At 40.4% G+C, this 21,219-nt stretch overlaps 1 protein-coding gene across 1 annotated transcript in view; it reads left to right on the forward strand.

Moving 5' to 3' along the window:
* LOC129102676 (lipoxygenase homology domain-containing protein 1) overlaps positions 1–21,219 on the forward strand; it is a 28,786-nt gene that overhangs the window by 903 nt on the left and 6,664 nt on the right. The window contains exons 2-35 of the mRNA XM_054612921.1: positions 3,037–3,151; positions 4,900–4,980; positions 6,175–6,359; positions 7,177–7,275; positions 8,181–8,329; positions 8,418–8,541; positions 8,769–9,019; positions 9,098–9,233; positions 9,348–9,508; positions 9,601–9,687; positions 10,061–10,196; positions 10,356–10,510; positions 10,605–10,765; positions 11,831–11,907; positions 12,020–12,216; positions 12,293–12,485; positions 12,585–12,745; positions 12,834–13,167; positions 13,334–13,485; positions 13,944–14,077; positions 14,494–14,645; positions 14,757–14,861; positions 14,950–15,078; positions 15,165–15,332; positions 15,426–15,607; positions 15,757–15,873; positions 16,521–16,683; positions 16,985–17,139; positions 17,298–17,507; positions 18,684–18,807; positions 18,947–19,155; positions 19,295–19,480; positions 20,445–20,572; positions 20,654–20,771. Coding sequence (XP_054468896.1) covers positions 3,037–3,151; positions 4,900–4,980; positions 6,175–6,359; positions 7,177–7,275; positions 8,181–8,329; positions 8,418–8,541; positions 8,769–9,019; positions 9,098–9,233; positions 9,348–9,508; positions 9,601–9,687; positions 10,061–10,196; positions 10,356–10,510; positions 10,605–10,765; positions 11,831–11,907; positions 12,020–12,216; positions 12,293–12,485; positions 12,585–12,745; positions 12,834–13,167; positions 13,334–13,485; positions 13,944–14,077; positions 14,494–14,645; positions 14,757–14,861; positions 14,950–15,078; positions 15,165–15,332; positions 15,426–15,607; positions 15,757–15,873; positions 16,521–16,683; positions 16,985–17,139; positions 17,298–17,507; positions 18,684–18,807; positions 18,947–19,155; positions 19,295–19,480; positions 20,445–20,572; positions 20,654–20,771 — 5,234 coding nt within the window. The remainder of the gene's footprint in view (positions 1–3,036; positions 3,152–4,899; positions 4,981–6,174; positions 6,360–7,176; positions 7,276–8,180; positions 8,330–8,417; positions 8,542–8,768; positions 9,020–9,097; positions 9,234–9,347; positions 9,509–9,600; positions 9,688–10,060; positions 10,197–10,355; positions 10,511–10,604; positions 10,766–11,830; positions 11,908–12,019; positions 12,217–12,292; positions 12,486–12,584; positions 12,746–12,833; positions 13,168–13,333; positions 13,486–13,943; positions 14,078–14,493; positions 14,646–14,756; positions 14,862–14,949; positions 15,079–15,164; positions 15,333–15,425; positions 15,608–15,756; positions 15,874–16,520; positions 16,684–16,984; positions 17,140–17,297; positions 17,508–18,683; positions 18,808–18,946; positions 19,156–19,294; positions 19,481–20,444; positions 20,573–20,653; positions 20,772–21,219) is intronic.

Raw genomic sequence — 21,219 nt, forward strand, 5'->3', positions numbered from 1 at the left:
CTGATTGTTCTTGGGTGAAAGCTCAGTTATGTTCCACATGATTGGAGCCAAACAGAAGCTCGGGGGCAGACAGGTGCTGGGTGCCGGCCCAGTCTCCGGGGCTGGGAGAACCAGCGGGGCCAGAATCAGGGCCGGGAGCCAGGGGAGATTTCTTAAAGCACATCACAGGTTTTCAAATGATGGAAAATCAAATTCTGCAGGAAGCTGTAAATTTGTAAATTTTGATTTTTTTAAGGGGAAAGGGAACTCAGGATAATGTTTTGGATAGGTCAAGAAAGAATGAAAATCTTGACAACTACTTGTTTATGTGACAAAATTGTGTAGAACAGATAATACATAGCTGGTAAATATGGTAAATTCTTTTTACTGAAATAACTTTAATGTAAGCTTGGTTTTGAGCTGGGTTTTGTCCTGACTTTCAAAAGCATTATGCAGTTGAAAGCCCCTGCAAAAGCCAGTCAGTGGACCTTTGAGTTTAGACTATTTAGTTATCCTACCGTTCCCAAGGTCAAGAATTAATGTCAAATCATGTCCATAAACAAAACTTTATGTATTCGTACTTCTAATTTGCAACAGTAAATGCTTTTTACGAGAAATGTATGCCACCAGAAGAACAACACAATTAGGAAACATTTTAAATAAATGTGTCTGCAAAGTCGCAGAATGTTCTTACTCAACATATCTGAAAGATGTTCATGGTCAACCTATTCTATGTTTTTAATATCTGCTCTTGCAATACAATATCCATTCATATCAACTTAGTGATAATATCGATTTTTAAGGTTTGATACTGTCAGAGAGAGATTATGTACTTATATTGAAGGAGTCGACAGTGAGTTGAAGCACGAGAAACCTCTTTCTCTACTTATTCCCCCTGTAAGTGCTTTGTTGCCTAAACGATGACATAAAAGTTTTGTCTTTGGTAACACATTTACATTAGTAGTATATAAACAAAAAATCTTATCAGACAGGGTTGCCATAAAGGAGCGTTTGGAAGTGCAGCACTCAGCTGCATTAAAATGTGTTTGAATGAGGAAATTGCACATAAAAACGTCTGAACTTAAAAGCATTTTATGGCTTTTCCCCCATCATGCTGACAGAGACTGCTGCAAATGCCACATTTAAGTACATTTTCTAGCATTTTCACCACCAGATAAGTGCTACCATAAGTAGCTGATAAAAGTGAAAGTGCTATCAGCTTCTGATCTTTGTGCAGATAATGAAAGCAGCAGCAAGTGTCCCTAATTAGCATCAGCAGCAGTGACACATTCCTCTGTCTGCTTCTTTCTTGCCTCATTGGCTTACTCAGGTCTCTGACACTCCAAGGAGTTTATCAAGGCTCAGTGTGTATCTGATTTTATCAGGTGTCTCTCTTTCTCTTTAATCCGGCTTTAATAGCTCTGCTCAATGTTAATTAGATACCCATGTCCATCTACTTTGGTCACATTGCTCTTTATCAGGTCTCTGCCTCTCCTTTCCTCCTCTCCTGGGTGATTTTAGGTAATCTGTCTGCTTCCTCTGCGTGTCTCCCTCATTCAATGTATCCTCTATTTCGAGTTAATTTATGCATTACTTGATGAATGTTTTTAATTATTTCATCTTTAAAATGATGTCAACATTTTTACACCTTCAGTCCACATAAACTTTTCACCCTGGATACCAGTGAACCAAGTATTCCAGCCCTTTAAAACACAGACTGTACACTACTTTAGTCTCTCTCTGACAAAGTTTGACTCAAAGTCCCAGAAAGTGTCCCATACCTTCCAGTTGGGCCTATCCATTCTATGTTACATAACCACAGGAGAGAAGAGTTTATATTGCGTGCAGTAATGCAGCAGGACTATAGAATTACCTTTGTATAAGGTACGCTATTGAGTCACAGTCCTACTGAAGATTTAATGATGTTATTGTAACTCAAACACAGGTATGATTTTCCAAAACTCCTCAACAGAAAATAAGACTTGTGTTTGTATTTACAAGTATTAGGCTCATTTGATTCATGGTGACCAAAGTTGACACACAATGCGACAAGCATAGGCGATACATCATCTAACTTAAGTGCAGCCATGCTAGCAGCTCTGAGGCTGTACAATGCCACAGTGGTACTCTGAGCTAAATGCTAACTTGGGAATGCTTACATGGTCACAATGACAATGCTAACCTGCCAGTGTTTAGCAGGTAGCCTATAATGTTTTACATGTGATGATCCCCATCTGAGTTATGTTAGCATGATAGTTATACACTAATGAAATTCAACTATTAAATAAACAAATTGAAATGTTGTTCTGATAGTAGCACTAGTTGAAAAGTCTGGATACCATCAAAGTGCATCAATGTGTGTGCCAAACTTCCTGACAATCTATCCAAAGGTTATTGAGGCATTTCATAAAAAATACAAATTTGGCACCAGAGGAAAAGTCAGCGGCTCAACAAAGTCAGTATGCTTCATCCTCTGGGGAACATCAATATCTCAAATATCATATTAATACACCAAATAGTTGTTGTGACATTTCATCTGAACCGACATTGTCATCTAAAATCGTGCTCAGATATGTGCATGTCAGCTCATCTTTTCTTTTCTCCTCCATACAAACACTTTAAACAACACAAACTGGGTTAGATTTTACAGACTGCTGAGCATCCTGTTTACCTTCCCGTCAACTCAGTACCTTGGTCACATGAAGAGACACATTTGTGAAATGTGAGAGAGGCTTGTCTGGTGCATCACACCAGACATGGATTCGCTGCAGATTCGCCGCATTGAATTCCCTGGCAACAGTGCATGGAAGGAAACATAATGCTCCTTAATGTTTATAGATTATTGGACACTGTCTGAGGATGTGACTTTGTCTTTGTCCTTCTATTCAACCTTTACTTTTAAATTTATGAAGTCCTTGTGAGACCCCATTAAATTTATTCCCTGTACGTGCACTCATTATTTCAGATTTGTGATGTTTGTTGCAACATGGGCAAAGGGGCAACACATTTTCCCTTTTATCCTTCTCTGTCTAATCTACTCTCTCCTCTCTCTTTCAGTGTATGAGGTGGTCACTATCACCGGTGATGTAAAGGGAGCTGGGACTGATGCTAATGTGTTTGTTACCCTTTTTGGAGACTTTGGCGTCACGCCCAAGGTTCACTTGGCAAGCAAGTGAGTTTAAAAGGGTTTGTGTCATTGTTATAAAATGATGTCATTGTGTTATAGTATACTTTTATAAATATGTTAAACTCTAAATCAGGTCTCAATGACTTGCTCTGCTCTGACTTATTTCCCTTATGACAAGGTTTTATGTGTTGCTTAGAGTCAATTGGATTTCATTCATGCTTTTATATAAAAAGAGAGCTTAACTAGTTTAATACTTTTTCAATGTCAGCTATTAACTTTGAACCTTTTCTATCCCTCTCTGATCCTTCAGCACAGAAAAGAGGTATTTTCTAATCAGTCTGCTAAAAGGATGGTTATGATTCTGTCCTTGTGTTGAGTTGTATTGTGTATATAACACTGTATGGAGGAGCATTCCTGTTCAACATTAACCTGATGCCTGTGGGACCCGTCAATCATGACTGAATCAATTTGAACACCTGTTTTTCAAAATGATATCAACCTGAACCTTAAAAATACTTTGATTTCAGAGAAGCAGTGCAGGTTCATAAAGGTTTGGATGTGGTGCAGGAATCTCTCTTCTATACAGTCGATTAAAATGTCGGACACAGAGTATCTGGAGTAAGGAGGAACTATGTGGCATGGCCGGTCTTCTTTTCCATTCAGAAGCAAATGAAAGAAGACCACGATGTCATTTCTGTGGATGATCAAATGACTCTCAGGGGATCTTATCAGCAGCAGGCTCCCTTTATCTCTGCACACATTGATTGACAGATAGGGTTACCTGTGCAGCGTATAGGATATACCAACTTATTGTAAGGCACACTGGACCGTGTCACTCACACCTCGTGTTGGTCTCATTCATCCACCTCAGACAGCATCAACACGCTATGTATTCAGTATCTCCATGCTGGGTGGCCATAGTGGTGCTCAGCAGGTGCTATACCATACATGGGCGTTGATAAGTCACTTTTGTCATATAATAAACATATAGCATAAGGAGTTTCACCTTACTCCGATATATATTAGGTCCTGCCTGTATTGTGTAATGATCGATTCAACTTTATAACATGATACAGGTAAGGGAGGGTTTCTATATCTTAAGGAATTTTGCCCGATTGAACAATCGCGGCAGATTAGAAATGCAACTCTTTGGAAATTCATTGTTATCATAACAAATTCAAAATGCATGAATTCCAAAGTTTGCATTGGGGTTTGCATATTTTCACATAATCGATGTCTCCCCATCATTGTCTTACAGGTGATTTTACACGGAAACAGAGAACGAGGGCATGTATTTATGTGTGTTGGACAGTATTTTTACAGTATATGAAACAGCACACTTTAAGCATGGGCATTGTCTGTGGGTTGAATATTGCAGGAAGATGAGAACAGATGGAGATGTGGGTCAGAGACAAAGGCAGGGATTCTCTGTTAATGGAAAAGAGGGTGTCTGATTCGCTGTGGCAGAGGGGGTCCTCCATGCACACATCTCTGTGAGGGGTAGAAGTACATGAGGGGGAGGGAGCGTTGAAGTGGCCGAAGCCTCAGGAGGTTTCAGATTATACAGCTGTTGTGAGACCACCAGAGTGCCCTAAGCCGAATCAGTCAGGAGATGTAACTTTCTGCTCCAAAGTTCAGTTCAGTTGTCTGCCTGGACTGTGTTTCTTCAACCCCTGTAATCTCTATCAATCAAGTAGAACACCTCTCTCTTTCTCTGTCATACACACACATATAACACGCAATTTATCTTTCCCACAAATTCTCACATTTTTCCATGTTTTCTCAATTAACAGGAGCCGAACTGCATTTGAGAAGAATAAGACTGATGTTTTCCGTATCAAAACGCACAACGTGGGGCCTGTGAAGAAGCTGAGGTACTGTACAGCTAATCCAATGTGACAGAAAACCCCACAGCGCTGACTGTGATTTGTGTTAACTCATATATAAATCTATTTATGCCCCCATTTGCATGGCTGCAGCAAACACCCAAAGCTACAGGTCACTGACAGCATCACAGTTGATGCTTAAGCATACCTCCCACAGGATAACAGCAGCTTACAGAGAGGATCACACAGGAACATTTCTCACTTATTTTCCAGCTGTGACGCTGGCCATCAAAGGATTTCATCCAGTGACAGAAGGTTAAGCCCCATCTGTTGGGAGTTAGTGTCTTACTTCAGAGGAGTTACATCACAGCTGTCACACATGAACAGTGAAATGAGGCGGTAGGATACATTTAGTCTGAGGTTTCAAAAAGTAGAAGTTTTTCAGAAAATTCACAACTATGGTAGGATTGCTTTATCTCCAAGCATGTTTTACAATTTTTTGACAAAAGATTCCCAACTCAAGGTTAACTTCCAAGCATTCTTTGTTTCTTCTACTGCTAATAGAGTAATAGCAGATTTTATTAAATCCGACGAGGGATACCAGGGCTTTTCATTCCTCAAGTGCAATTAAGACTATTAACCTAGAAATTGACTTTTCTACTCGTGTTAAACTGCAGTGATCCTCAAACAAAATTTGCCACAGGTTAACAGGTTTTATAGGTCAGTTCATAGAAGCCTATTATAGATTTTAGTGCATTATTAAGCACTGTTGTTCTTCTATTTGGATGTTTTTCTTCTTTATTGTGTGAGTGCTGGCAGAATGCCATTCTTGGCATCAAACTACCCCCAAACAATTTGTACAACAAAGCTCTAATCTGCTTTGAATGTAGCTCAGTAACTTCAGTGTTTAAATCCTCCTGTGTCTCTCTACTGTCCGAAATGAACTCACATGATGACTCTTCAGTTGTTTAATTCATAAAGGTCAAAACAATGTGCTTAGACGCTGCTTGCAGCTATATTTCATTGTGTTATTGTTCCACATCTTATAAACTCCTCAGAATATTTCAATGTCTGAACCCACAATTCTTTAAAACAACAGTCTCTATTGTTTGGATTTAATACTGCAAATTCAAACAAACAAAAAAAGAAAAGAAAGAGGCATTGGTGTATGTGATGTGGAAAACGTATTTGTAATTGCCTGCAGGGTGAATTCATGTCACACTATGACGGTTGACTCCCCAGGATCGAGCACGACAACACGGGGATGAACGCCAGCTGGTTCTTGGACAGGGTGGTGGTGACCGACATGAACCGGCCCCATCTGCGTTTCTATTTTTCCTGCAACAACTGGCTGAGTCGGGAGGAGGCTGACAACCTGTTTGTCAGAGACCTGCTGGGCAGCCTGAACCCCATGGACGTCCCGAAATGTAGGTCACTCTGGGACAAAACGCGTAACACAAAGCACACAAAGGTTCATAAAGGTTCAAATGAAAGAACAGTTGATTCAAATTCCAAATGTCTCCACCACACAGCAGAGAAATCACTGGGTTTAAAAAGTCAGAAAGACTTATTTTAAGATAAAATATAATCATTCCTTAACAGCAAAAAACTACTCAGAAAGAGATCTAATTCGAATGCACTAAAGCCAATGTCACTGTCTCCTTAGAATCAATTTCAGACTAATGTTAAACAGTAGGTATTTTCCAAATTAGAAATATATTTCCAGGACAAATAATTATATTATAATATTTTTTTGAGAAAGTGAGTTGTACAAAAAGGTGCCTGATAGCCTACAGATCCTGCTACTGTTTCATTATGTAATTGAATTCCATCAGAGTATAATCCTCAGGTAAGCCAGGTAAACCAGCCCATGTGTCCTCTGCTGCAATGTGATCTAACATCTCAGTACCTGCAGTCAGTCAAGCAGAGCGTTGTGAAGCCAAGGCTCGGGTAAAGACACGAGGACACTGTGCTGTGAGGGAATGGTCAGAGTGATATGGCTGTTACTCACACAACACACAAACAAACACACACACACAGTTATGAATATTTAACTTGGAAACCATCTCACTTTGGACTCATTAGACACCTGCCTAATGAATTGAAAAGTCCAACTAATTCTATTTAAAAGTGCTAAGAGATAGAAAATTGGTACTGAATGAAACTGAAAACCATCACTTATTACACTGTTAGACTCTCTGGTGTTTAAAAAAGTCACTGTGTTCTTGATTTCCTGTTTTGCAGTAAATAAGTACATAGTGAGTGTGTTCACTGCTGACATGAAGGGAAGTGGAACTGATGCTGATGTCTTCCTAAACATCTTTGGAGAGATTGGTGACACAGGTAGGGCTGCAACTAAGGATCTTTTTTGTTGATCGATTGTTGTGTTAAGCAATTTTCAATTTTTTCTTTAACAGTCCCTCATTCTTTGTACTTGTGGCCCCTGATTAAAAATTGAGAGGTTCTTGGTGCATTTCCCCTCGTGGTCAACCGGGTTGTGGCGACGCCATTTCTTTAGGGTTAGCAAAGTCTCTAAAAACCATACAAGTGCTTTCAAATATTTCGGCTGATTAGACCTTTGCTCCGGTTGAAGGTGGGCTGGAGCTTTGATGGGAATTTATAAGGTAACAAATCTTCATTTACCAATAAGAGCGATAAAGTTGTAATTTTTTCAACCCTACAGGTTCAGCAAAGCTAACAGAAGACTCAGGAAGATGTCACTTCATTAGTCTATACACCCCCAAAGATCTGTGTGTGTTCTTATTTCCATATTATGTGGTTGGGAACTTGGTTCTCAGGCTCCTTCCCATTCAAATCAAATCTGTGTGCTTTGTTTAACCAAATATTGTTTTAAAATGTTGGACCAATTTGAAAATGAAATAATGATTTCCCAGAGCCCCAGGAAACATCTCTAATTGGCTTATTTTGTATGATAAACAGACAAAACCGGTCCAAGATTTGTACTAAATTTACAAAGACAGAGAAAAGTTTGTGAAGCTTAAACCAGCAAATGTTTGGAATTTTTTCTTGATAAATGACTTGAACCATTACTTGAATAGTATTAACAATAGTCGATTAAGTTGATAAAGTCATCCATTAATCAACTTATTATTTCAACACTAGACAGATGTGTCCACCAATAGCCATGAACAATATTGTATATTTAATGTTACTTTAACGACTGTAGCGATGTCATCGATTTAAATATGTTTGACTCCTTTTCCAAAATGCTTTGTTTATTATGAAAGGAGAGAGACGACTGGACAGTGACAAAGACAACTTTGAGCGCGGGTCAGAGGACAAGTTTACGATAGAGGCGCCAAACTTGGGGAGGCTGCGGAAAATCACTATTGGCCACAACAACAGAGGTTCATCAGCTGGATGGTTTCTAGATAAGGCATGTTCAATCTGCACATACATCATCTTTACAGAGCTGCCCACATACATATAAATCACTAACAATGGTTCATAATGTGTCTCTCCAGGTAGTGATTGATGACATGGGGAATAAAGAAGTCTATGAGTTCCCAGTTAATCGTTGGTTCGCCATGGATGAATGTGATGGCAAAATACAGAGAGATGTGTTGGTTGGATCTGTGCAACCAATGGGTGAGAACAACACAAGCCACTATTTCAATTCATCTTAAATTGTAATCCTTTAGAGAATTACAGTGTTGACCAAACAACAGCACAAGTCAGAACAAACCCCAAGGATATATTTGTTGATTTCTTAAAAAAAAAGATGAATTTTAATTTCAGTTTGACTTTAATATTCTCTGTCAATTCATTGATAAAATGATAGTTTTTTTTGTGTGTAATTTCCTGAATCTACTTAGGAATCGTATACAATGTACAAGTGATGACTGGAGACGTGAGGGGTGCAGGCACCAACTCTAAGATCCACATGGTCATGCACGGCTCCAAGGGCTTAAAGAACAGCGGCAAAGTGTTCCTGGAAGGTGGTGCTTTCGAGCGTGGTCTCATCGACATTTTCAACGTGGAGATTTGTGAACTGATCAGCCCGCTCAGCAGGGTCTCCATCGGACACGACAATGGGGCTGTTGGTGCAGGATGGTACTGCGAAAAGGTACTACACTTCTGTCTTTGGTAACAGAGTGACTCTCAAAAGGTAATTCACCCACTAAGCAACTGTTTCACCCTCTAGGTTGTTATATACTGTCCATTCACGGGCATCGAGCAGACATTTCCGTGCGGGAAGTGGCTGGACGAGGATGAGGCGGACGGACTGATTGAGAGGGAGCTGTACGAGATGGTCTCTCTCAGGCAGAAAAAACAGAAGAGTGGGTAGTTTCATTCAACTTGCAGATCTCTCCTCATAAAAAAGAAAAGTATATCACTTATATTATCTTCACCAAAACAGAATTCAAGTTGCATTTTATTGAATTCTCCTCCAGAGTACCCATGGTCCCTGTGGATTTGGACATCAGATGTGAAGGGGGCGGGGACAGATGCCCAGGTGTTTCTGCAGATCTATGGAGAGAAGGGCAAGTCGGATGAAATCAAACTGGAAAACAACTCTGACAGTTTTGAACAGGCCCAGCTTGATAAATTCATGGTAAGCCCTCAATCATTTTACAGTATTCTCACATTGATCTACACAAAAGTTTTTAAGTAACTGTTCTTTCAAATGCTTTGGGATCGCTGTAGATAGAAATGCCAGACATGGGAAGACTGCTGAAAGTGCGCATCTGGCATGAGAAGAGAAATCCATTTTCTGGATGGCATTTAGGGAAGGTGAGACCCATTGCTCTCTCTGTCTTATCTGTCAGTGTGAGCAGTTAGTCTGTTGTTTAATGTTCCCCCCTAGCACTTAATTAGACACAGAATGATAGTTTAATCTTACACCTGATCTCAGATGAAGAGATGATAGACTAAGTGTAAATGAGCCTGCAATGCAAATGGTTTCACAGGAAAAAAAACTATTTCTCAGTTATATGCTTTTAGAAAAACCCTGGGCCTCCGTAAATGGTATTAAGAAGTAACTTACTCTATTGCACCATAATTTGTTGGTTAATGTCACTCCTTCAGTCTTCATTTGTCTGAAGGTTAGATCATGAACCAGAGATGAAGACGTGTGTGATGACACACGTGCTGTCACTTTCTGCAGGTCACTTTGCTCAAGACCTTGACGATGGAGAAATATTCCTTTGAATGTGGCCGTTGGCTGGACATCAATGAGGACGACAATGAGATCGTCAGAGAACTTCCAGCTACCGGAGCGCTCCTCGTTGAGCCACTACCCTGTAAGAAACCCACTAAGGACACACACATAGAAAAGTGCCTGGATGATCCTAAAAGCACACAAGTTGTTTTTCAGAGAGTCAGTGCAGATATTCAAACTCTATGTGTGAATATTGGTGCTTTATGTGATATAATGTGTCCTCCTCTTATTATTTTTTTAGTGATAAAGTATCGTGTAACTATCTGCACGGGCAACATCAGTGGCAGTGGCACTGATGCAAGCGTCTTCCTCCTTGTTATTGGTGACCTGGGCGACACAGGAGAGAGACTCATGTTTATGAGCAAGAACAATGTCAACAAATTTGAAAAGGGCAACGTGAGTGCATTAATCATACGCACAAAATAAATACATTGTTTAGGAAATGAACTGCAAACATCCTTTAATCCGTTTTCACTCTGTCTCCCCTCAGCACGATGAGTTTCTCATTGAGTCGGTGTCTTTGGGCCAAGTGCGCAGAGTGCGCGTCGGCCACGATGGCCGCGGTGGAGGATGTGGTTGGTTCCTTGATAAGGTGCTGGTCCGGGAGGAAGGCCAGCCAGAGAGTTTGGCCACAGAGTTCCCCTGTTTCAGGCAAGGCAATAATACTTTAGACATGGCTTAAAGGCATAGTAGACAGTTTGGAATACAGTTGGATGCTTTCTTGTAGAGAGTTGTGTGATCAGATCAAAACCACTCTTGTGTCTTTATGGTACATCTGAAGCTGTAGCCAGGAGACATTTGGCTTAGCTTAGCATAATGGGAAAACAGCTAGCCTGGCTCTAAAGGCCTTTCAGCACCTCTAAAGTCTCGGATCAGCATGTCATGTCTTGTTTGAATACATGGTGCATAATGACAGTGTGAAAACAGCAAGTTGTGGTTTTTGCAGGAAGTGCTTCTAGTCTTTATGCCAAACTGCTGGCTGCACCCTGATATGGAAGTGGTTTTGATTTGTCTTCACAAGTAAGAAAACAAGTCTCTGTAACCAACCAAAACATAGACACAATTGCCCTGACGCCTTATGAATAGGCCACTGTTACCTTCACTAGTTCTCCAGTGGCGGGTGGTTAAGTAGATAGGCAGCTGAAGGATGAGTGTGCCACTACAAATAGGGACTAAATGCAGTAGTCACCAGCTCTCTCCTTTAGTAACTGGAGCCAAACCGCAAGGTGGAGGTGCAGTGTTACACCAAGAAAGAGGCTCTTCCTGTCTGCCTGTCCGTCCTAATAAAAGGGAAAGCTTATCAAGCTTACAATGCAAAACAATGTAATGTAATTGTTTGAATGTTTTGCGTTTGACCTAATGGTGAATTAATTTCCTCAAATGATCGATAATCTTAGGCCACTCAAAAGGTTTAGTGATTTGAAATGGAAGCTAATGCATAAAGTAGAAACTTATAAACTGATAAATGTTATTGTTATAATGCATAGTTACAGCCAGTGCGTTTTAATAATAATAATAATAATCAATCCTTTATTAGTCCCACAATGGGGAAATTATTGTTTGGGTCTTACCTTTTTTCTCCCTATTACTTGTGTAAACTGAATGTGTTTCCATGTTTATAGATTCTTTTTTAAAGAATTTAAATATTCATGGAGGTTTGATTGGAGGCTTGATCTCAGTCTTTTAAGGATTCAGTTTGTCTGTTTTTTTTTTCAGGTGGTTGGACCGTAATGAAGATGATGGACAGATTGTCCGTGAGTTAGTCCCAGCTGGAGATGGCCTGCGTCTCTTTAGTGAGTGCCTAGATAACATTTTAAACCAATGATAGGTTAAGCAAACTTTAAATTTCATTTCTGATATAAAAAAACCCTGAATCTTTAATTTCCCTCTGTCCATCCTCCGAAGATGTCAGCTACCACATAGCAATTAAAACAGGCAGTGTGAGTGGGGCCAGCTCGGACTCCAGGGTGTTCGTCAAGCTGTACGGAGAGAAGGGTGATACTAACAAGATGATACTGGCGGTGTCCGACAACGACCTCAGGAACTACTTTGAGACGGGACAAACTGACATCTTTACCATTGACACCTTTGACATCGGAGAGGCAAGTTCTTAAGACATGAATACGCTTCACAAACAAACCAGTTTATGTTTACATCTTATGCCCTCTGTGCTTACAGATCAACCGTTTCCTGATTGGTCACATGAATGAGGGCTTGCGGGCTGGGTGGTTTCTGGACAGTGTGCAGATCTCTGTACCGGTTCATGGGAAGCAGTACATGTTCCCAAGCCACCGCTGGCTCTGCAAAGACGAGGCCGATGGAAAAGTGGAGGTTGAGATCTATCCCAGTGAGATCTTGGACATCGAACAATGTAAATAACACCAGCACAGAACAGTCAGAATTAATCATTTTAAACACAGTAACAGTGATTTTTGAGTTAAGGTATATTGCACTGCCTCTCTTCTTACAGTGATCAACTATGAAGTAACAGTGGTCACAGGGGATGTGCGTGCTGGTGGCACCAATGCCAATGTCTTCTGTCAGTTCTACGGAGATGAAGGAAAAACTGAAGTCCTCGTGCTCAAGAGTCGCTCCAACAATTTTGAACGTGGCACCACTGAGATCTTCAGGGTACGTATAAAGCCTGTCTCCTGTTATCTCAATGTATGCAGGAGATTTGAGGTCCTGGTTTGACCCGTGTTTCATACTTGCAACCCAGATTGAGGCTCAGGATATTGGTAAGATCTACAAGATGCGTATCTACCACGACGGGAAGGGTATCGGAGACGGTTGGTTCCTGGAGTCGGTGGACATCAAGCGACTGACGATGGCTATGGTGCAGGTTGAGGTGAAGAAGCAGGACACCAAGAAAGACAAGAAGAAGGACAAGAAGAAGAAGAAGAAAGAGGAAGAGGAGGAGGTGGAGATGGTTGAGGAGCTGCAGGAAGTGGTGGAGACATTTACTTTCCCCTGTAACCGCTGGCTGGCCAGGGATGAGGAGGATGGGGAGATTGTGGTTGAGCTGCTGAATGAAGGCAATGAAGACCTGGAGGGTGAGTAGAGCATGAATGGAATGTGCTGACTCACTGTTATTTGCTTACAAAGGCAAGCCTTTGTAAGCAAACATTGTTTGTTTTAATTGTGACATTATAGGTTAATCAGATGCAATGTTTGAATGTCACTCATGATGTGCACTTTCTAACTGTGTTTTCCTCTCAGTGAACTCATATGAGGTTCATGTGTTTACTGGGACTATGTGGGGGGCGGGCACTGATGCCAATGTTTACGTCAACATCTATGGAGAGACCGGCGACACGGGGGAGCGACGGCTCAGGAAGGCAAACAACCTGAACAAATTTGAGAAAGGCCAGGTAAGCTTTGGTTCTGTCAGTTCTAGATGGCTCATTTTAATTTTTCAATATCTGAGTATTGATATAAACTTTTGTCTGACAGTTTGGGAAGTAGAGTTTTCACTTTCCTGCAGAGAGTTGGATGAGAAGATACATACCTCTCATGTTTGATAAATATGAGGCTAGAATCAGGAGAAGCTAAGTTTATCTTAGCTCAGCGTAAAGAGTGGTGCTGGGGGAAACACTGTTCATAATGTATAGGTTTGTTTTATCTTCTGTGTTCTACATGGTCATGATTGTTATCCATGATACTGTTTACCTGGATAAGCGTCAATTGTCAAACACAAGTTGTATCTAAGGAGCCTTACAGGTTAAATACAGATCATATAAATAAGTAATGAGGTTCTCGTGGACTGCTCAACTGAGATCTGTGACATTTCCTGACCCTTTTGTTACCTGTCTGATCGCATGTGACCCAGGAGGACATTTTCAACATCGCAGCAGTCGACTTAGGGACCCTGAAGAAGCTGAGGATCCGACATGACAACAGTGAGGCCAGTGCCGGCTGGTTTCTGGACAGAGTGGAAATTGTAGACAACAAAGATGACACCACGTAAGTCATGATGATGTTAGAAAGGGGCCAGAGATCCATCAGCACTTTAATTCAGATGTGTAACTGCATCTCCAGACAAATACCTTGAATAATTAAACCTATTAATAAAATAAAAAAATAGACAATCATTTATTTAATTGATTTCATTGTGACATCAAATCATTGCCACAGGTTTCACAAAACAGCATCATCCTTCATAGCAGGCTTGCTTGCTCATAAAATGTCTGAAGAGCTCCGCTGTGTGGCGGGAAATGGTACTCATAATATTCTGGTTAAGCGACAGCCTTTCTGTCTGTCTAAGTAGAGATGGCCCTTTTCTTTGAGTATTCTTTGAGTACAGGAACATTTGATAATCCTAAAGAGACTATTATATCAGTACTTTACACTGCACAGCATTATTATGTGTTTTGTTTTAGGTACTTTTTCCCTTGTAAACGCTGGCTGGCCGTTGATGAGGATGATGGACAGCTTGCCAGGGAGCTAGTTCCTGTGGACGAGGCCTTTATGAAGAAAGGAGATGATGATGATGAGGAAGACTCTGAAACCACACTCGGTCTGGAACAGAAAGGTGAGAGCAACATTACAGCACTGACCTGAAGAAACAAAGTGACCTCCAAAGAAGACATTAGACATTTTTTTTGCCTCATGTTTAATTTCTTCTGGTTTCTTTCTATTACAGCCATGTCAACAACGTACACAATGAGGATAAAAACTGGTGACAAAAAGTATGCAGGAACTGATGCTAATGTCTTTATGATCCTGTACGGCACCAAGGATGACACAGGTAACACTTCAGACTATCATACTGAAATTATATATATCTGCATTTGTATTTAAATTATTAAATGACTCTCTGATGTGTGCATCTACAGGGATAATTAACCTGAAGGCTTCAAAGACTCATAAGAACAAGTTTGAGCGGGGTACGATCGATGAGTTCATCGTGGAAGCTGTGGACATTGGACCACTGAAGAAGCTGCGTGTTGGACACGACAACCGAGGTACGGTGGGACAGACTCCCTGACTGTGCAGTGAATGGTGCAAAATGAGTCCACATGATCACAATAGTTTGTGTTTAATGTTTAAGGTGGAGGATCAGCAGGCTGGTTCCTTGACTGGGTGGAGATTGATGCGCCGTCTCTTGGACTGAAACTGCACTTCCCCTGCGGTCGTTGGTTGGATAAAGGGGAGGATGACGGAGCCATCGTCAGGGACCTTTTCCCTAATTCACTTCAGACGGAGCTTTACACACCATGTAAATCGTCACTGCATTGACAATCTACATCACAATTAAATATGTTGGTTATTTGATGCACGTAACTGTTTTTTCATTCTTTTATTTTTGTAGTTGTTCCTTATGAAATTAAAACCTTCACCAGCGACGTGTTTGGAGCTGGCACGGACGCAGATGTCTTCATCGTCCTGTACGGGCGAGATGCAGTCTGCAGCCAGCAGAAGTCTCTGTGTGTCAACAAGAGGGAGAGGAGGATGTACTTTGAGAGAGGAGCTGAAGACATGTTTATTGTTGAGGTATAATTACAGTGTACAGTCATAAATAAGAAGAAATGGAGCAGTCATCAAGCTCGGTGAAGAACATCAAGGCCATCAGTGTATTTACTGTAGTAAATACAATGCTGAATACAATTAATTTAGTTAATTAATTTCTTCTTTCTGTGCAGCTAGAAGATGTGGGGGACGTAATTGAAAAGATCCGAATCGGCCATGACAACCGTGGGGTCAACCCAGGCTGGCATCTGGACAGAGTGGAGATCAGACGCCTGCTCAGGAAGGGAAAGGTACTGCCTACAGAGGACAAATCCTCTATTACAAGTAAAAGACCTGAAGACCAATGAAAATGTTGCTACATATGAAAAATGGCCACGTGTTATAATTTCACAAATTCTATTTTATTTTGTTGGATGATTATTACTGATTCATTAATGTGTAAGTAGCATTTTACGGTTGTAGTAAAAGGTGGTGCTGTTTTTAACTACTTTATATACTGTTTGGTACTTTAATCTATAACAATGCATCATATTTTAAAAGATGATCATATGTTTTTGTATGGAAAATCTTATTCTGTTTAGTAATTACTAATTTTAGTTGTCAAGTATAAAGTTGCAGGAAATGCAAATTTAGGTAAAAATGCCACAAAAAACAACTGATATTTATTTCAGTACTTGTACCTTTCTGCTTAACACACATCTTAGGTTTTAGTTCTAGAGAACTTTCATTTGTCTTTGTCAACACCTTACTGTCACGTCCACCGGGGAAACACAAACGCTATTTTTGGTCAGCAGGTGGGGATGTTCTCTGCACAAATAGATGAGGTTTATCGAGCAGTGTGATTTCAGAGGCTTAGACAAAAAAACAGGACATCGTGTTCACTGATTCTGCTCAAAGGCAAAAACACACAAATTAATTGGCCTTTCTCTCTCTGTAGGGTTCAGAGACTGTCATCTTCCCGTGTGAATGCTGGCTCGCCAAGTCGGAGGATGATGGAGAAACGGTGAGAGAGCTGGTGCCCTCTGACATCATCACTGAGAAACTTTTACGCGACGGGAGCCTGAAAGTCACCGAAGTGGAGGTGGAAGATGCCCTGGAGAGTATGTTAACGCACGCAGACAAATTGAATTCAACTGCATTCATACACACAAACTGAACAAAACAGAAATGTGTGCTTTGTCACCCTGTTTGGGTCCTGTTTTTCCTCCACCTTTTTGAGCATTAGTTCCGAAACAAGACACTTTTCCCTTCAGGTCCTCTCTAATCCCTGAGTGAGTTTCTGTTATGACAGCGGCACCAAACAGCGATGGAAAATTGCTTTCTTTTCACTCTATTATCTGCCAATTGCACTCAAATTGATCCCCCGTGTCCTTGTTTGTGGTCATTGTACCCCCACCACAGCTCACACATACACAGTGTCAGTGATGACAGGTGATGTTTACAGAGGCGGCACCGACGCCAATGTCTTCCTCACGATCTACGGGGACCAGGGGGACACTGGGGAGAGGAAACTCAGCAAGTCGGAGACGAACAGCAACAAGTTCGAACGGGGATCTGTAAGAAAGCATTTTGTATACTATCCAATGAAGTGACAAATAATCCTGACATAATGAGCTTTATAAAAGAAAACTAAATTACAGCAAATACATCATACAAACTACATGATTATACTTTTTGTTATTATTTCACCAATGGTCATGTTTTATCTCCCCAGGTGGATAAGTTCACTATCGAAGCCGTTGACCTCGGACAGGTTTTCAAGATAAAAATACGCCATGATAACAGTATGATGAGTGCAGACTGGTACTTGGACCAGGTGGAGGTGGTTGACGTGGATACGGAAGAGGTCTATCTCTTCTTATGTGAACGTTGGCTGTCCAGGAAGAGGGAGGACCGACGCATTGCGAGAGTCTTCTATGTTAAGGTAGCAATTGAAGACGTATGTGTGTGAATATGTGTAGGAGGTGCCTTAAAGTCATGTGTACAAATGGGAAAAGAGATATTCAAACACAATAGTAGAAAGGTCCGTTCACCTAAATTACAAAAAGACACTTCTTTTTTTCAAGGTATCTCTACAACATAGTGTAGATTTATTAGCTGAGGATTTGAGATAACAATTTCTTTTTTTTGGTTGTCATTGAAATTAATTTTGTTTGTCTCAGAACATTGAAATACAGCATTTGAACAAGACTATCATTCTGCAGCCATGCCAAGCATCTCTGTGAACATGTACTAAATGCTTATGTCAGCATGCTAACCTGCTCACAATAACATTAACATGCTGATGTTCAACAGGTATTATGTTTACCTTGTTCATTATCTGATTTTAAAGGCAGGGTTGGTAATCTTGAGAAATTAGCGAGAGTACGCTAGATTTAAAGAATATGTATATCCAACCAAAAAAACCCGGCCTTTCTTTTCTTTTCTTTTCTTTTTCTTTTTTAAGGTAGCACTAGATACGAAAGTTGCTGAGTTTAGCAAGAAAGTTGCGCAGTCTGCCCCACTTACCTTCAGGCCTGCATCCAAAGCTAGTCCCCCAAACATTTTCATGATGAACTTAAACAATGAACATGGCTATTGTATTGCAGGCAGGTAGGTTAGCCTTTTCAAGCATCCCATTCGAATGTAATGCCACAGATACCTCATTTTTTCTCTTTTTTTTGTCAGAGCATTTCATTAATTGATCACTTTCAGGATTTCATTTTGAGAAGAAAATATCAAAAACTTTTTGAAGAACATTACCATTCCTGGGTTTAAGATGATAACAAGCTAACATTTGAAAATGACCTCTAAAAACAAAATAGAGCTGAGGCTGATGGGAACTGTCTGTATGGCAAACAACACTAGGGGTATTCATTTTTTTCTTTATGTTTTGGGTAAACTAACCCTTTAAATAGAATTACACAACATACTGTTTTATTACAAGCATTGCTACCATGGCTAATAATGATAATTCATATAATTTCACTGAATGTCTAAACTTATAAATCCACACATCCCTATTAAACACACACAGACTTTGTGTGTCTCTAAAGATATTAGCAAGCATCTGTGTTGGTGTGTAAATCTGCATCCCTATGAGTGTGTTGTGTTCTTTCAGGGTTACGAAGGTGTTAGAGAAAGCATCAACAGTAAAAAGAAGAACTCAGCCGTGACAGTGAAGAGTGTCGACAATAACATGAACAAAAAGAGCAAAAAGAAGGAGGAGGAAGTTGAGCTCCCGAGTAAGAAAAACCTTCTGCATTGTTAAACTGGATTCATCCTCTGCTCTGTGAATGTCTGTCATTACTATTCTAACACAGACATCTTTACATAATCTCTTGCTCGCCGTGAATGAATAAGTGCTGTTCCCTTCCTGTGCAGTCATACCATACCACATCACCATCTGTACTGGACTGGAGCGGGATGCGAGCACCACCAGCAGGGCTTATGTTATCATTATCGGGGCCAATCACACCCAGACAGAGAGGTTGTGGCTGGACCTGCCGGACGAGAGGAAGGGCTTTGAGGCCGGCTCTCTGGAAAGCTTTCAGTCGCAAGGTTCAGATTTGGGGGAGATAAAAAAAGTGGAGGTGAGGGGGAAGCTGTTTGAGTTTTCAGCGACTCTCACGTCTCACATCCACACACACACACACACACACACACACATTGGACACGCAGGAATAATACACCCACGTTGCTCGAAGTGATTGTTGCTCGTCCTCCCTGCAGCTAGGTCATGATGGGGCCACTCCTGAGAGCTGCTGGCTGGTTGATGAGCTGTCTGTTGCTGTGCCAACCAAAGGGGTCAAATATATCTTTGCTTGCAAGTGCTGGCTGGCCAAAGATCGAGGAGATGGTTTGACTTCTCGAGTATTCAACGTGCTGGATGCAGAGGCCATTTCCATCTCCCAGCAGGTATGTAAATATCAGTAATTTGATAGGTTATAGGTCAGTCGTTTGGCTGAGAACATGCATCACAATTACATTTAATTAACGAAAGAGACTAGACTAATGATGATGAGTCAATTTCTGTCACTAATGAAACACAATGGAGCTATTTACTTTGAGGACAATGTTGCACGACTCCAATTATTTCCAATTAATACCTTGAAAACTGGTACATATCTTGGTTTAGATGGGATTTCCAATGAATTTCAAAGACATTTTTGAGTAGATTTAACAACACCTTTCAGCCTGTGATACATTCAGTGACATCTGAGATAAGAAATGTACCTATAATTGCTTGTCTTTAAACAAGATGCTAAGAATAGGTGTAAATATCTGATTTATCTTAAAGAAAATGTAGATCCTTAACATTATCGTGCTAAGACATTACAATTGTAGAAGATTGATATCGATGAAAATTAACTTATTGGAGGTTGATTCATTGATGAAGATATTAAACGCATCTTGAAATTAAGAGAATAAGTGACTTCCAAGAGGTTATTCTGCATATATAATAATAAAAGCAGAAATAATTATAGAAGTATGACGACAAATATGTCAAGTAAGATTATAAACAACTATCTTCCTCATCTCCTTTGTCTTCACATCTATTTCTGTTAGCAAGATAAATATTGACATTAGAAACAATAAAACTGTTACTACAATTTCATTGCTTTACAACTTTAGCTACTTTTTAATGGTCCCTCTCATGTCCTGTACCTGTTTTAAAATATAACTGTAAAAAACATGCTTTCGATATAGTATATATTCTTTCCATTATGTTCTGGATGTTTACATCACCGCAGTCAACCTCATAGTTTCTAAAAAATAAAACAATGTATGTTGTTTATTAGCTGCAAGACAACTGAATCTCCTATTGCTACAGTGTGTAAATAATATATAATAAGTACAATGTCTAATATTTTCTTGTCAGATTATTTACGAGGTGACCGTAGTAACAGGAGACGTGCAGAACGCAGGAACAGACACCCTGATCTTCATGACTGTATTTGGAGCCAACGGCAGCACGGAGGAGATGCTGCTGCAGAAGAATGAGGACAGGTAGCAAAACACGAAAGAATAAAGAGACTGTCTCATTATGCTGCAGATTATAAACTCTGTTCTCTATGTGTTTGACATCAGGTTTGAGCGCGGTCAGGAGGACACTTTCAACATGGAGATCGATGACATTGCTCCACTGAGGAAAATGAGGCTTCGTATTGATGGCTCTGGCAGTCGACCTGACTGGTTTCTGGATCAGGTCAGTTCACCTTAAATAAGAATTCGACCAACATAACACACCAAAATGTGTTTACAGGTCTTGAGGAGTATTATTGCATATATAAAAACATATTTGGGTCCAAATAACAAATAATCTGGGAGTCTGGAGATGGAAAATAAGGAGTTACCTATGCTACCTCTGTAGCCTGCTTGTCATCTCTGTTTGAGGTTAGCAGCTTTTGGCAACATTAGCCACTACTAGTATACAACACTGAACTGTTAGTGGTTCAGTTGCATTGTGGGTAATGTAGGCACCAGGTATTGACAAGGAAGGAAGAAAAATTGCATGGAATAAGACCGACGATAATGCTGGTTCCGCTGCACTGATTTAAATACTTCTTTTTAAACTGTTAAAGTTTTAACAATTTTACAGGAGTGAAATGCTAAATCGGTGGAGTGCTCTTTTGACTAACCAGGACAGATAAACG

The sequence above is a fragment of the Anoplopoma fimbria genome, chromosome 14, assembly GCF_027596085.1.
Source record: "Anoplopoma fimbria isolate UVic2021 breed Golden Eagle Sablefish chromosome 14, Afim_UVic_2022, whole genome shotgun sequence".
Taxonomy (NCBI): domain Eukaryota; kingdom Metazoa; phylum Chordata; class Actinopteri; order Perciformes; family Anoplopomatidae; genus Anoplopoma; species Anoplopoma fimbria.